Below are 14,838 nucleotides of genomic sequence, written 5' to 3' on the forward strand. Positions count from 1 at the left end.
TCAAATGCGCTTCACCTTCTCGATGCTCTTCCTCCAGCCCAAAGCTCACCAGTTCAGCATCAAGTCCTTCTCCAGCCCCACGCAGTGCAGCCACTGCACCTCCCTGATGGTGGGGCTGATCCGGCAGGGCTACGCCTGTGAGGGTGAGTGTCCGTCCGCTTGCTGCCGTGTCCCCCGTGTCCCCTGGCACCGGCCATCTCAGGGGAGAGCAGTTATTATAAAGGCAAGTAGGGCTGAAAAGAAGTCCTGTGAGCTGAGAACAGATTTTCTCTTTTTAGTCCTGTGAATTCTCAGTAAAGGCCAGGAGTTCAGTCCTGAATCCTTGCCGTGGTGAGAGACACCTGCTTACGGTGTGGCCTAGGGCCGGGGTCCCCAGCCCCTGGGCCGCAGATTGGTCCTGGTCTTTGCCTGTTAAGAACCGGGCTGCAGGTGGACAAGTGAACCTTCCAGCGCCGGCGCCGGCCCCACCACGTCAGGTCCACCTCAGGTCATCAGGCGTTAGATTCTCAGGGCACTGGTCCCTGCTGCCCCAGAGGTTGGGGACCGCTGTTCTAGGCCATTTATTGTTGATTGTTGATCATAAGAGATAACAATCCAAACGATCATAGTCGTTTTGGAAAATTAGCAAAAGCAGGGAGTAAAAAGGACTTTAAGACCGTCCCTTGTCAGGTCCTCTGAGGAGAAGCCCTGTCACCTGTGCCTCCTGGCTACAACCACTGTCAGTGGTGAAGCCCGTGCTGTGCTCTCATTCGGTGACATGACCGGTACTGTGCCACCAGCCAAGGTCACGTGATGCTAGGTGACGGCCCTGGGGCTGAGCAGGCCCTGAGCGCACTCCGCACCGCTGGTCGGCTGGCCGCCATGCTCTGTAGAAGTCGCATTTCCTTCATGTGCCAGGGCCACAGAAGCCTCTGCCTTTGTTACTTAAACTCGGTGGGCCTTTGCTTGGCTGCCAGGACCCCTGCGTGTCATTGACACCATCGCCCTGTCACAGACCTGCGGGTCGTGTTCTTCGAGGTGATTCTGAAACCTAGCTGGAGTGAGGCGCAGGGCCTTCTGGGAGCACCAGAGGCAGAGCGTTGCGACGCTCCTTCCCCGTCAGGGGCCCTCGCTCCCAAGTGCCGCTGTGGGTGTGCTGAGACGTCACCCGGGCCACAGCCCCTGAGCTTTGGTGGGAACCGGGTTAGTCGAGGGTCTGGGCCGTTTCTGGCGACACTTGGGAATTGCCACGTGGCGTTGCTGACATGCACCTTCGCTTTTCCAGTGTGCTCGTTCGCTTGCCACGTCTCCTGCAAGGACAGCGCTCCACAGGTGTGCCCCATCCCTCCCGAGCAGTCCCGGCGGCCCCTCGGCGTGGACGTGCAGAGAGGCGTGGGCACTGCCTACAAGGGCTACGTGAAGGTAGGAGTGAGGACAGCCCGGGGCGGGTCCTGGGGAAGGAGCAGGGCCCCGTCCCGCCCCCTGGGCTGCACACTTGGAAGACAAGGTTCCAGAGCCGAGGGCTCTGCGAAGACCACTGTGCCCACCGGCACCGAGCGCCTGTCCCGTGGGAGCATCGTAGTGCTCCGTGCCGGTGTGAGCGCACCTGCTGGCCGAGGTGTTCTCCTTGTCCCCACGTTAGCTCTTGGGAGCACAGCCCCTCCCCAGCAGTGCCCTGAGACTCCTAGGATCCAGACGGGACTCTGGGCACCAGCCCGGCGGGGCGTGGGGTGCTGTCCCCAGCTAAGCAGGCCAGCGTGCAGCAGCCAGAGGGAGGTGGCGGGTGCAGAGGCGCCTCCAGGAGGTCCCCTAGGGCCCCGCACTCCACGTGCCACTGCCTGGACGGTCGTGACTGGCCCGCGTGGCCCAGTGAGACGTGGTCGCTGTCTATCTGTAGGTCCCAAAGCCTACCGGGGTGAAGAAGGGGTGGCAGCGGGCATACGCGGTCGTCTGTGACTGTAAGCTCTTTCTCTACGACCTGCCTGAAGGGAAGTCCACCCAGCCCGGCGTCGTCGCCAGCCAGGTCTTGGATCTCAGGTGCGTGCCCGCGCCCGCACCCCGTGAGTTGGAACGCGCCTTCCGCCAAGACGAGTTTGTTGCTTGATCTAACTCACGTCTACCTGCACACCCTTAACTACTGTGCTGTTCCGAGAACAGGTGCTTAACTGCATGCCAGAAACTTCCTGCTTTTGACATTTTTTACACTGGAAAACATGCCAAATGAGCGTTTAACATAAGAAAACCACATGCCCCAAGAACAAGTGGAAGACACGTTGAATGGGGTGTCTCCGCTCTCAGGCCCTGACAGGCACTCTTGTTTGTGACAGATCCAGAGCTCTGGGCTTTGTGCGACCTTTGGCTGTATGGCAGCATTTCTTACCACCTCCAGCCTCATCAGGCGCCTCCTGAGCACCAAGCGCAGGGAGATAGTGGGGCTCCCCCTTGCACCGACCCTGGGAGACAGCGGGGCACCCCCTAGCACCCATCACGGGGAGACAGCAGGGTGCGCCCTTCCTTCCAGGCTTCCTTGTAGTTGATGCTTCACTCTTGTTTGTGAAATGGGCTCAGTGGTAATGTCACGGAGGTTGGAAGGTTGTCGTGGAGATTTAAAAACTTAACAGATGGGACAGGCTTAGCCGAGGGCTTGGCGTGGGAAGCTGTTGCTGCTGCTGCTGTGTCATCTCCTGTCCCTCTGTCACCAACCCCCAGGGCCACACAGGACAATACCTGCAGATGATGTGAGCGTGCTGGCACCTGCCCAGGGTTAGGGCCTGGCCTGGAGCCTCGGTCTCCAGCGTTGGTTCTGGGCGGGCAAGGGTGCTATGGCAGGTGCCGCCGAGGACAGCCAGGTAGCAGAGTCACCTCCACAACGGTTTCCACTTTCCATGTCCCCAGCCTGCGGGGCGGGCCGAATAGCTGGGGACCTGTGTTTTGGAAAATAGCCTGGTGATTCTGCTTGTCCCTTGCTGGGCACGAGTAGGCCCTAGCCTGGTGACGAAGAGGCCACTGGTGGGCATTGCAGGGGTGGCGCGTGGAACGTAGAGCCCAGGGCTTAGCACGCGCTGGAGATGGGGCTCCCGGGGCTGTCTCAGCACGCTTCATCCCCTTCTCTAAAAGTGACAGCCAAGCAGCTGCCCGATGGTAGCCAGATATGGGCCTAATCAGTGAGGTGGCATTTGTAGCGAGGACAGTCTGACTAGGACCAGAACAGTGTGACCCTTCAGTTCTCAGACGTCCCTGATCATTGAAACAAACGCAGGATTCTTGAGTCATCTGTTCGTCGGCATTGTCAGTGGAAGCACCTTCTTACCCAGGTGTTCGAGACAACTGTCATGAAGTGTCCTTCCTTTCTCGTGAGACGTGTAGCACACGGGCGGAGGGCAGACGCACGCGCGTGCTCCTTGCCCAGCATCCTGAACATCGTGTTTCTCACCAGAGATGAAGAGTTCTCCGTGAGCTCGGTCCTGGCCTCGGACGTCATACACGCTTCCCGCCGAGACGTTCCGTGCATATTCAGGGTACGCCGTTTCTGATTCTTAGAGTCGCTTCATTAGTCGTGAAAAAACTCCCATGGTTGAAGCCGAACGATTCTTTTGAGCGTTTCACTGTGCGCCCGGAAGGCCGTCCCGTGTCCCACTCTCCTTTCCTGCTCCGAGTCCGCGCGCTTCGTGCCCACCCTGCCCTCCCTCGCCCGCCTCCCTCGCCAAGCCGCAGACTCCTCTGCACGTGCTGGCGCCCTTTGGTTGGGGCACCTCCCAGCAGCTTCTTCCTCGGCCCGGCTCCCCACAGCGCTGGCCCTCCTTCCCGTCCCGCATCCTGCGTGGTCCGCGTCCCGGCTGCGCTAGGACGCTGACGCTGGAGCGTCCCCTCCTCTCCTGAGCGTTTACTGGACGCGAACTGGAACAAAACGGGGGAAAGTCAGCAGACGTTGCTCATCCGCATTCTCGCTGGCTGAGGCAGAGTCCCCGCTGAGTCAGTGTCAGGCCCTGTGGCATCAGGAAGATTCCAGATGGTGGGTCAGGCTGAGACGCCCCCGGCCCCTTCCCCTGGGGGTTTTATAAACACGGCGAGGTTTTGGTTGACCAGAAAACTGAGTCTGTGAATCGTTTTTATTAAATCACATCACTACTCAGAAAGCACTTCATGTATCCAATACAGAAAATTGCCATCATCGTGTGCTTAAAAGGTGATCACTTCGTAGCAGCTGGGGGTCCGGGTTTCCCTGGGCCGGGGGACGCGCACAGAGGCAGACCTGGGCAGCGTTGGTCGGAGCCGCTGTTGCCTGTTGTCTCTGGACACGTTCTGAGAATCTTTTGCAGTTAGGTTGGTCAAGAAGACAGCTGTAAAATGGCCAGTCAACCACAGTTGAGGCACGATCAGGAGTGACAGAATCTGATGAGCAGGGGCCACAGGGCGCCGCTTATAACTGCGTCCCCACCTGCTCACGGCGCAGGAGCCCTCGGCCTCTGCGGGCCCCTCGGAAAAGGGCCCGGGCTGGGGGCCTTCCCTGACGGTCACCCTTGCGTCGGGAGCGCATCCTTCGGCTCCTCGCCTCCGGGGCAGGCGGCGTCCGGGCCGGGTCGCTTGTCTGACGGCTCCTCTCTCTGCTTTGTTCCTGTCACGAAGGTGACGGCGTCTCTCTTAGGCACCCCTTCTAAGACCAGCTCACTGCTCATTCTGACTGAGAACGAGAACGAAAAGAGGAAGTGGGTCGGGATCCTGGAAGGGCTGCAGTCGATCCTCCACAAGAACCGCCTGCGGAACCAGGCGGTGCACACGCCGCAGGAGGCCTACGACAGCGCACTGCCCCTCATCAAGGCCGTGCTGGCCGCCGCCATCCTGGGTGCGTCCGCGGCTGCTGCGGGTGCCCGTCGTCCTCAGGGGTGGGAAGCCGCGTGCGTCAGACGGCGCCGCCCCGCTCTCCTGCCGTCCATCTGAAGTTGTCCTTGCCCCACGTGTAAGAAGCGGGCGGTCTGTGCTGACAGAACGATGTCCTTTGTGTCCTTGCCCACAGATGGCGATAGGATTGTGGTCGGCTTAGAAGAAGGTCTCTATGTCATAGAGGTGACCCGTGATGGTGAGTGGCCAGGGGCTAGGGTCCACCCTGCGCTGTCTTGGGTCCTGCCTGGTCAGTGCAGACGAGCACAGCGTCAGAGGTAGGGACGTGCAGGGGCCACGATGAAGTCACTGGATGTGCAAATTGTCATCACATCAGAGAACTTTATACAGAGAGGGAAAGGCAACAGCCAAGAAAAATCAAATGGAACAAATGGAACGTCCCCTGAGTGTCCACGGGTGCCCAGACTGGGAGCAAAGCTCCCCACCGCAGGTCACAGCGCTAGGTTGGCTGTCGTGCGCGTTGGCCCTCCGTCCCAGTGAGAGCAGGCCAAGCGCCCACGTCACCCCTCCTCACCGCCCTGGTCTAGGGTCAGAAGCACAAGGAGCGTGGGACTAGCCCTGCGCCCAGGCCCCGGGAGCCGCCCCACGCAGTAGGGCTGCTTTGTGGTGGGCAGTGTCCCTTTCCTGATGGCCGGTGTCCACGCGCCGGACCACGTGAAAGAAGGGTGTGCACGGCTGCTCGTGCCTCGGGGTCCAGGTCAAGGGCAAGCCCACAGAGTTAGGGCACCGGGGTGTTGGGTTAGTTTAGGTGCCTGGGGGTCGGTGCTTTGTTCACCCAAGGGTCTGGTGAGCTCGGAGACAGTCCCTTGTTCCCCAGAAGCAACCCGAGGGTTCTCGGCTTCAGGGGTGAGCTGGAGGGAGGGCCAGGGCCATCATCCCGCACGCAGCATGTCCTAGCCGGGCCCTGGGGCCGCGGGGCTGTGCAGGGCGGCGGGAGCAGAGACAGAGGGTGTGAGTGAGGGTGGCAGGGCGCGGTGGCTCGTGACAGACGCGTGGCCTCACGCCAGGCTTCCTCCACAGTGATCGTCCGCGTCGCCGACTACAAGAAAGTGTACCAGATCGAGCTTGCTCCCGGGGAGAAGGTGGCGGCCGTCCTCTGCGGCCGCAGCCGCCACGTCCACCTCTGCCCCTGGTCTGCCTTCGACGGGGCCGAAGGCAGCGTCGACGTCAAGCTCCCAGAGACAAAGGGCTGCCAGCTCATGGCGGTCGGGACGATGAAGAGGGGCTCTGCCACCTGCCTGTTTGTGGCGGTGAAGCGGCTGGTCCTCTGCTACGAGGTCCAGAGGACTAGGCCTTTCCACAGGAAGTTCAGTGAGGTCGTGGCCCCTGGCACTGTGCAGTGGATGGCCGTGGTCAAGGACAAGCTCTGTGTCGGCTACCCTTCCGGGTTCTCGCTGCTGAGCACCCAGGGAGACGGGCCGGCTGTGACCCTGGTAAATCCCGGTGACCCCTCGCTTGCCTTCCTGTCCCAGCAGTCTTTTGACGCCCTTTGTGCTGTGGAGCTCAAAAGCGAGGAGTACCTGCTTTGCTTCAGCCACATGGGACTGTACGTGGACCCACAAGGCCGGAGGTCACGCATGCAGGAGCTCATGTGGCCTGCGGCGCCTGTCGCCTGTAGTATGTATATGTTTTCTGTTGCCATCCCCCCCGCCGCTGCTTTCACATCGCCCGTCGGCACGTGTTCTATTTGCTTTGGTTCGTCTCCCAGTTCCCCCGGCTGAGGCGCCGGGCGCCGCGGTTTCCGCGGGAGAAAATGGCCCGATCCACCTCCCGGGCCAGCTGAGAGTGGCCTCACAGGTGGCCCCAGGCCCTCTTCCCTGTCACGCCAGCCTGCCGCCCATGGCGCCTTCCCTGTCCCAGGCGTGGCAGGAGCCCCTCGCCGAAGAGTCACTCGTGAACGTGCACAGCCTGGAAAACCGGCGCAGGTGTCTGGGCTGGCCAGCGGGGCCGGGGCTCCAGGGTCCCAGCCGAGCCTCCTGGGGCGAGCTCTCTCCGACAGCAGTCAGGTCGGGGCTGTCCCGGAAGGCAGTTGAGTCACTCGATGTGTTTAGTCGAAGTGGCTTTCTGTGTGAGTAGTGGCGCTGGGCGGGAGTCGTGCAAGGCCCGAGAGCATGGAGAGCAAGCCCGCAGGAGTCTGGGCTCCGCGGGGTCACCTCCCGCCTGGCCTGCTGTCCCACCTTCAACAGACCCTGACCTCAGAGCCCCGCCTCGCGCTAACTACTGAGGTGGTCTACACTGCTGAACCAGCAGGTCGGGAAAACCAGGCAGTGATAATGTGAGCCAGAGGGACACGTTCATCTTGAGCCCCAGGGAATGGGGTTGTGGGAATGGGAGGTCCGGCTGGTGTCCGCCTGTAAAATCACCTAGGACCACAACCTTTGCCTCCTTCGGGGCCGGCTTTGCCAGGCTGGCAGAGAACCACAGGGTGTTGGGACCAGGAGCCCAGGCCCGCGAGGTGCCTTGCCTGCCGTTGGCTCTCAAGGGGTCAGTGGGTGTGTCCTGACTCATTAGCCCTGGGCCAGGGCGGAGGCTGGGTGGGCGGCCCAGGGCCCACGGCCGTGACACTCGTGTCCTCCCCTGCCACGCACCGTGGCCTTCGCAGACAGCCAGTGCAGGGATGGCCTCAGAACCACAGGTCTTTCCCTCTAGAAGGCTCACTTTGTGAAAAGTTTGACGTCAAAAAGGACGCAGGTCACTGAGTGCTATTCCCATGACCTCAGCCGTGCGTGAGCCACGTGGATGCCGCCTGGTCTCGGCTCTGATCCCAGGTCGCTTCCCGCTGCACAGTGCAGACGCTAAGCCAGTTTTAGAGCTGGTGGGATGATCCTGTGTATCCGAGCCCTGGGCTGAGTGCACACATGTGCTCAGCCTCCCCGTCACATGCGGGCAGTCAGTCCCATGTCACTGGGGAGGACGCCGAGGGCCACGGAGCTGAGATGGCTCGCGTGAGCACACAGCAGCAGTCGGGCCAGACTCAGCTCCGTGAGGCCGCAGCCTGTGCTCTCTCCACCGATGCTGGCTTTTCAGTTGTCTCTCTTCAGCTTGGTGCGCCCTTCATCAGCAAGTCACACGCAGAGACCTTCCTTGGCCCCTCGCGGATGGGGGCCCACACGCCCATAGTGAGAGGTGCTGCCCGAGAGCCCTGTGCGGAGGGACAGGGACCCCAGGTTCTCTAACCATCTTTTTTCCATGTGACACTCAGGGGCCTCCCATTTTGTCTGAACTGTCACCTCCGAGACGGTTTGTTGACTACTTCCAGCATCTTTTGTTTGCTTCCTAAACTCGTTTTATTTTCATTTTTTGTATTCAAAAGAAAGGCTGACCGTGCGGCCCGTTTGGAACATAATGGCAACATAGCAGATTTTAAAAATTCATCTTCAGCTAGTGAAGTGGGACATGGTAAAGATTAATTTTTAAGCATAGAAGGACCAGGAGCCAGGCTGGAGCCATCTGCCAGATGGTGCCGGGGACACCGTGGTGACAGGGCAAGGCTGAGTGTGACGACAGCATGCCTCAGACCATGGGCTCCCCGTTCCTGGCAGGACGTGAGAGCAGCGGACATCCATGGCTGCTTCTCCGTCTTGTTTTTACTGCAGTTTTAAACATAGGGAAAGTCCCCTTAAACTTCAGATGCCACGTGGGCCAGCGGTCTAGGTCTCGTATCTTTGGTACGCTAGGGGGTTTTCCATCACCCCCTGACGGTGTCCATCACTTAAAACGAGAAGGGACAGACAGCACCAGCTCCAGAGCTCACTGCAGGGTCATGGTTGCCGTCACTCGTGTGTAAGCTCAGACCAGACGGCCAGAGGGGGCCAGGCCTTAGAGGTCACGTGCTACGGGCCGGGCTGGGTCGTCGCCTGGACCTGTGCGGCTGACTTTAAATACTCAGAGACCTGACTCCTTGGCATGTCTCCTAGAAGAAATTCACCTCACAAAACAGAACCGCTGCCCCCTCCCTGAACGTCAGACGTGTTGGGCCTGACGTGTCGTGAGCTTTCACCACGATCACGTGAGCGCTAAGTGAAAACTTCAGGAAGGTCGTCCTCAGCGTCTGTGCGTGGTATTTCAAATGCCACTGAGTCACGGGAGTGACGGTGACGCATGCGAACGTTGGGTCGTGCCGGCCTGACATTTGGTGGGAGGTTTGGTCGAGTGGGAAGGGCAGGTGTCCACGCCTAGCCCCCACTGTCCCCATCTGACCGGGGGCGGCGGGGCTGCCCGCTCACCCCACTTTGCTCCTTGGTGCCAGGTTGCAGCCCGTCGCACGTCACGGTGTACAGCGAGTACGGCGTGGACGTCTTTGACGTGCGCACCATGGAGTGGGTCCAGACCATCGGCCTGCGGAGGGTGAGGCCTGGGCCGGGGTACGGGCAGGTCCCTTCCGCGCACGCCCCACGTGACCACCCCTTCTGGTTTCCGGCAGATACGGCCCCTGAACTCAGAAGGCACCCTCAACCTCCTCAACTGTGAGCCCCCACGCCTAATCTACTTCAAGAGCAAGGTCTCGGGTGAGCCTCTCCACGGGCGGCCACTGCCCGCGGCGCCCGCTGTCCCGCCCAGCGGAGCGCCCCGAGCGCCGGGGTAACCCCGCATCCTCCCCGCAGGTGCGGCGCTCAGCGTGCCGGACACCTCCGATAACAGCAAGAAGCAGATGCTTCGCACGCGAAGCAAGCGGCGCTTCGTCTTCAAGGTGCCGGAGGAGGAGAGGCTGCAGCAGCGGCGGTGAGCGGGGGCGTCGTCCCGGGGAAGGGATGCACCTTGGAGCCAGGGGGATTGCGCACGCGCGAACCTCAGACACTCTCCCTTTTCCCCAGGGAGATGCTTCGAGACCCGGAACTGAGATCCAAAATGATTTCCAACCCAACCAACTTCAACCATGTGGCCCACATGGGCCCGGGCGACGGGATGCAGGTGCTCATGGACCTGCCTCTGGTGAGCCCCCGGCCGGCTTTCCCCACCCCCCCGCCGGCCTTTCCCTCCTGACCGCCGTGCGTGCGCAGGCAGGTGGCCCCTGGCACGCGGTCCCTGCTGCAGCCCTTCCCTGGCGTTTTCACCACCACAGGGCTGGCCGGTGTCACCCCTCCTGCTGCTCCTAGGAGCTGGGGCTACCCGGGCACCCGTGTTTCTCCAGTGCCTATTAGTGTCTGATGACAAAGCTGGCTATCAAAAGTGGTTTCTAAGTAACCCCTTGGTACAATTAAGTAACATCTTAACCCTTTTTCAGATCTCAGTTTGGTCTAAAATTGCTATTGCCAGTTTTTAGCTCAAAACTGAACTGAGCGGGCTCGCTGCGGTCCCAGGCCCCGGCCGTGTCTGCCTGCAGACCTCGCGGTTGGCCGGCCTGCTGGGCCTCTGGGATCGGCCGGGCTCTGCCCGGGGCCTGCGCTCCCAGCCAGGGCGCCCCACTCACCCTCACGTGCTCTCCGTTCTGTCCAGAGCGCTGTGCCCCTCTCTCAGGAGGAAAGGCCCGGCCCTGCTCCCAGCAGCCTGTCCCGGCAGCCCCCGCCCAGGACCAAGCCCTACGTCTCCTGGCCGTCGTCAGGTACCCAGGGCCCTGAGCATGGGGTCTGGGAGGCTGGGACTCTGGGCCTTCCCTTCAGCTCGCACTGTCCCTGAGATGACAGCTGTCCTTGTGTCCTAGGTGGACCCGAGCCTGGAGTGGCCGTGCCTCTGAGAAGCATGTCGGATCCCGACCAGGACTTTGACAAAGAGGTGAGACCTGCCTGCCGGGCGTTCGCGGCGCACTGCGTGGAGGATTGGAGCGACCTTTTGTTGAGAGAGGCCCATCTTCCCGGGCACAGCCACAGGGGCCCAGAGGGCCACCTAGGGGTCCAGGGGTGCGGCTGAGTCACCACCCACAGAAGGAAGGGCAGCCCGATGGCACGAGGCCCCATCAGTTGTCCCCAGTCCCTCCTGGGCTCCCCGATCGTGACTTCTCGGGCTGCACTACAGCAGGTAAGGGTGACATGGATGGTGGCCGTGAGCCTGTCAGAGGACGGTGTGAGTGTCCACCTCCGGGTAATGGCCTGAGCAGCACTGTCCCTTGCTTAGGTCAAGACTTCTGCAGCCTGGAGCCGGGCCTCCCTGCAGGCTCCGCCCTCAAGTCACCTGTTCCCCGTTCCCCTGTTCCCCCGCCCAGAGGCCAGGCCAGGCCTGGCAGACTGTCAGACAGCATCTGAGCCCAGAGGGGTCGTGGGGCGAGGCCGTCACTGTGGGACTGAGAAGCGAAAGCCTTGCCGAGGGAAGTTCCCCTGGGTCCCCTCCTAGGCCCTTCTGTGCCACGTCACACCCTCAGAGATGACGTCCCTTGGGTGTGCTCCGTGAAGCACGGGCAGCCTCCGCCTCGGAGAGCCTTCCATGTTGGCCTGTTCCTCCCTGTGATGGCCGCTCGGGCAGGGCACGAGGCCAGCCCGGGGCCACCCTGTCTCAGAAGGTTTCCTGGGTGTCCAGGCCCTGCCCACTGGCAGCCTCCTCGTGCGTGAGGAGGCATAGCTCTGCGCCTCGGTTTCCCCTGCGTGCGACAGGGTGTGGGGCGAGAAAGGGCTGGCACTGGAGCAGCATGGAAGCGAGCGTGGGCCTTTCAGGGGGGCTGCTCCCAAGGGACGGGGCGCGGAGCCGGCAGCCATGCCTTCCACTCCCGAAACCGCACCCCGGCACAGAGGGTGCGTCTTCACGACTGGGCTGACGGGGCAAAACCAAAAAGGTTTCGTCGCTCACGGTCCTCGTCCTTCCTGCTGGTGCCCGTCGGCCCAGCGTCCCACGCTCCCGAGCCAGGGAAACCGTAAGCTGTGGGTGTTACTGTTGCGAATACTTTTCCCAGTATCACTAACCTTTTAACGTTTTGCGTTTTAAGTTTCATCGTAGTTTTTAATTTTATGCAATCCAGTTTTGTGTTGTTTTTTTTTTAAGATAAACAATGCTGTAGTGTGAGAGTTTGGGGGGTTTTGCTGTTTGCTACTGCGTCCTGAAAACGTATATATGTGCCTGTGTGTGCCTGTAAGACCGTGCGAGGACGAGTGCGTATGGACTCTGTGTGTGTATGGCTGAGTGTGAATGAGTGAGCAAGGACCTGAGCTGCTTTCTTTCTAAATTAGATGGCACTGGCCCTGTGCCACTCATGTCTCTCCCAACTTGAAACATCTTTATTTCGTGTTAAATTCCTTTGTTGACGTTTCTGCTTCTGGAACCTCTGTTCACACAGATGGGTCACTTCTCCGCCAGCACCACCTGTAACAGGAAATCGGGCAAAGCAGATCTCTCTGTTCTCCCTTTTCAGCAATTTCTTAGCTATTTTTTATTTTCTCCTTCAAGTAAATTTTAAAACCAGGTTGCTGGCCCCGTAATGAAGAGATGAAAATTGGGGTTACATTGACTTGGGAGATTAATTTGGGGTCTTCATCCCGATTCCTGCATAGGGACAGTGAACCCTCACGCCTGCAGGTTGTGTTTGTGGTTACTAAGTTTATTCTTAAGAATTTCAATGATTGTGTTGCCACTGTAAGAATTTAATCTTGTTTTCCCTACCTGTTAATGTCATGAGAGTGGATTTCCTTGCATCCTGAGGATAAATCCTTGGTCGTGACGTGTTAACCTTACTTTCTCGGTCGTGTCCTCGGCCGGCTTCGTATGCGGGGTGTGCGGGCCTCACCTCTGATTTTGGACGCCCGCGTCTCTTGTTGCCATGATACAGGCAGGGCTCCCGGCGCCCTTCAAACTGCCTGAGATTCTTTCAGGTGCCGTTATAAACGGAACTGTTTTCTTAATTTCCTTTCAGATGGTTCATTGCTGGTGAACAGAAACACATCTAATGTTTGCGTGTTGATCTTGTAACCTGCGAGTTCGCTGAAGTTGTTTAGCTTTTTGCTGAGGTCTTTGGGATTTTCCGTACATAGTCACGTCATTTGCGAACAGAGATGGTTTCACTTCTGTTCCAGCTGAGGTGCCTTTTTCTCGTCCCTGCCTAATCGCTGCCGTTAGAACCTCTGCGGTGTGGACTGGTGGGGAGAGTCAGTCCAACCTTGCCTTGTTGGTAATCTCAGGGAAAGCTCTGTCTTTCACTGTCAAGTACGAAGTTGGCTGTGGATTTTTCATGGAGACTGTCATGTTGAGAAAGTTTCTCTCATTCTTTATCGTGAATGTCACGTCTGTGGCTTGTGACGGCTGGATTATGGTGGTGTCTGCTTTCTTCATGGTGTTGGTCATTCTCTTTGGTAATTATAATCACTAAGTCATTGATGGGGTTCTGGCTTATGATCTCTCACCAGCAAGCTTAAGGACCAGTGGGTGCTCTCAGAATAAGAAAAGAGGGAGCCGTGGCCACTCCTGTCCCCCACGAACACCCACGTTGGGCTGGGCAGCACGCCCTGCACTGCGCATGCCCAGGGCACCGGGTTTCCATGCTGTCCCCTTTGTCTTCACAGCCTGATTCCGATTCCACCAAACACTCGACTCCATCCAACAGCTCCAACCCCAGTGGCCCTCCGAGCCCCAACTCCCCCCACAGGAGCCAGCTCCCTCTCGAAGGCCTGGAGCAACCGGCTTATGACGCCTGAAGCCACCGCCTCACCACCACGGGCCAGGGAGCCAAGGGTGGCCTCCAACACCAGTGCCAAGACTGAGCTGACCCTCCAGTGTTGTCCGAGGAAATGTAGAATCACTTTGTGGATATGGAGATGGAAAAAAGTCTCTCTGGCTAACAGTGATCGGTTTCAGGCCGCGTTGTTCGTGGCAGGAGACCGGACCCTTCGCCTACGCAGCTGTGAGGTGAGGTGACGCTGTTCCGTTTGCACACGAGGGGCCAGCACCCGGCCTCTCCCGCCCAGAACAAGCCAAGAGGTCCCAGGGGGCCCTGGCACCGCTCTGCTCAGGAAGCGGACGGCCCCGGACGGCCTCGGTCACGAGCCTGCGCCCTCCGTCCCCAAACTGCTTCCTGGGACCGCGGAGAGTGTGGGAGAGCTGTGCCGTTCGCGCCGTCACTAGAATGTCAAAGACAGGAAAGAGGAAGTTGGTTAGTGGCCTTTTATTCATTTTGCCATCAGAGTCAGGTGCAGAAGCCCTTCTGCCAACCTTGTGGCCATGGATGAGGCCCATTACGAGTGACGCCCGCCCTACCCTGGGTCCCCTGTGTTAGTCCATTCCCGGTCACAACCACGAAGTGTCGCCAGTAAACTACTGTGAAGTCAGCTGTGCTGTTCCCCGCTCGCTTTCACAGCCTCTGCCCCTGCCATAAAGTGGACAGTCCTGTGCAGCCAGCCAGGCCCCGGGCCGCTGGGCGAGGAGGCCAGAGGCCTAGGTGCCCAAGGGCAGGCTACGAGACACCCCACCCGCCCGGTCCTGCCCCTGCATGGAGCCCCGTGATTGGTTCCCGTGTGGATCATTAGCCTCACCTAGTACTGCTGCACATTGTCCCTGCCCAGGCGTGGTCAGCTCCTCACCTGTGTTCACTCTGCCCTCCGTGTCACGTGTGAGTCATCGGGTTGGCGGGCCGTCTGAAGCGGCCGGCACACAGCTTGTTCGCGGCCCAGCACTGGCTTTTCCCTGCTCTCCCGCCAGTCGACGTTCTTGGAGCGCTGGATGAGACATGCACTTACCTGGAGTCAGCACTGAGTGACGTGGCTGCCACCGGCCCGCCTGCGGGTGTCACGCACCTAGCACCTGCCCACCTACCCACGCCCTGAGCCTTCTGCTGGGGCTGGCACCTGCTGGGGCTTCTGGTTTTTACTTTTTTAATGTAAGTCTGAGTCTTTGTAATTATTGAATCGTGAGAACATTTTTGAACAATTTACCTGTCAATAAAGCAGAAGGCACAGTTTTAAAGTTCTCGGTTTCCTGAATGTAATGATCTGGCCCCGAGTGTCTGGCCCCAGGAATGCCCTGTGCTGGAATTGCCTGCCCTAAAGGCAGTAAAAGAGCCATTTTGCCTGCGGAACTGTTGCTGGCCATTCCCTCGGGGGTCACGCG

The 14,838-nt window shown here is 59.7% G+C and overlaps 1 protein-coding gene across 1 annotated transcript in view; it reads left to right on the forward strand.

The window, feature by feature from the left end:
- The window catches only part of CDC42BPB (CDC42 binding protein kinase beta), a gene marked incomplete at its 5' end in the record, with an annotated part of 52,590 nt that extends 37,893 nt beyond the window's left edge, over window positions 1–14,697 (forward strand). The window contains 14 exons of the mRNA XM_023537132.1: window positions 1–143; window positions 1,265–1,401; window positions 1,877–2,016; window positions 3,416–3,497; window positions 4,606–4,822; window positions 4,994–5,056; window positions 5,899–6,495; window positions 9,128–9,225; window positions 9,302–9,386; window positions 9,483–9,600; window positions 9,693–9,810; window positions 10,315–10,420; window positions 10,520–10,590; window positions 13,299–14,697. The exon at window positions 1–143 is cut by the window's left edge and continues 1 nt beyond it. Of these exons, the coding sequence (XP_023392900.1) occupies window positions 1–143; window positions 1,265–1,401; window positions 1,877–2,016; window positions 3,416–3,497; window positions 4,606–4,822; window positions 4,994–5,056; window positions 5,899–6,495; window positions 9,128–9,225; window positions 9,302–9,386; window positions 9,483–9,600; window positions 9,693–9,810; window positions 10,315–10,420; window positions 10,520–10,590; window positions 13,299–13,430 (2,107 nt within the window). The remainder of the gene's footprint in view (window positions 144–1,264; window positions 1,402–1,876; window positions 2,017–3,415; window positions 3,498–4,605; window positions 4,823–4,993; window positions 5,057–5,898; window positions 6,496–9,127; window positions 9,226–9,301; window positions 9,387–9,482; window positions 9,601–9,692; window positions 9,811–10,314; window positions 10,421–10,519; window positions 10,591–13,298) is intronic.
- Window positions 14,698–14,838: the final 141 nt, after the last annotated feature.

Source organism: Pteropus vampyrus, unplaced genomic scaffold (genome assembly GCF_000151845.1).
Source record: "Pteropus vampyrus isolate Shadow unplaced genomic scaffold, Pvam_2.0 Scaffold178, whole genome shotgun sequence".
Lineage (NCBI taxonomy): Eukaryota > Metazoa > Chordata > Mammalia > Chiroptera > Pteropodidae > Pteropus > Pteropus vampyrus.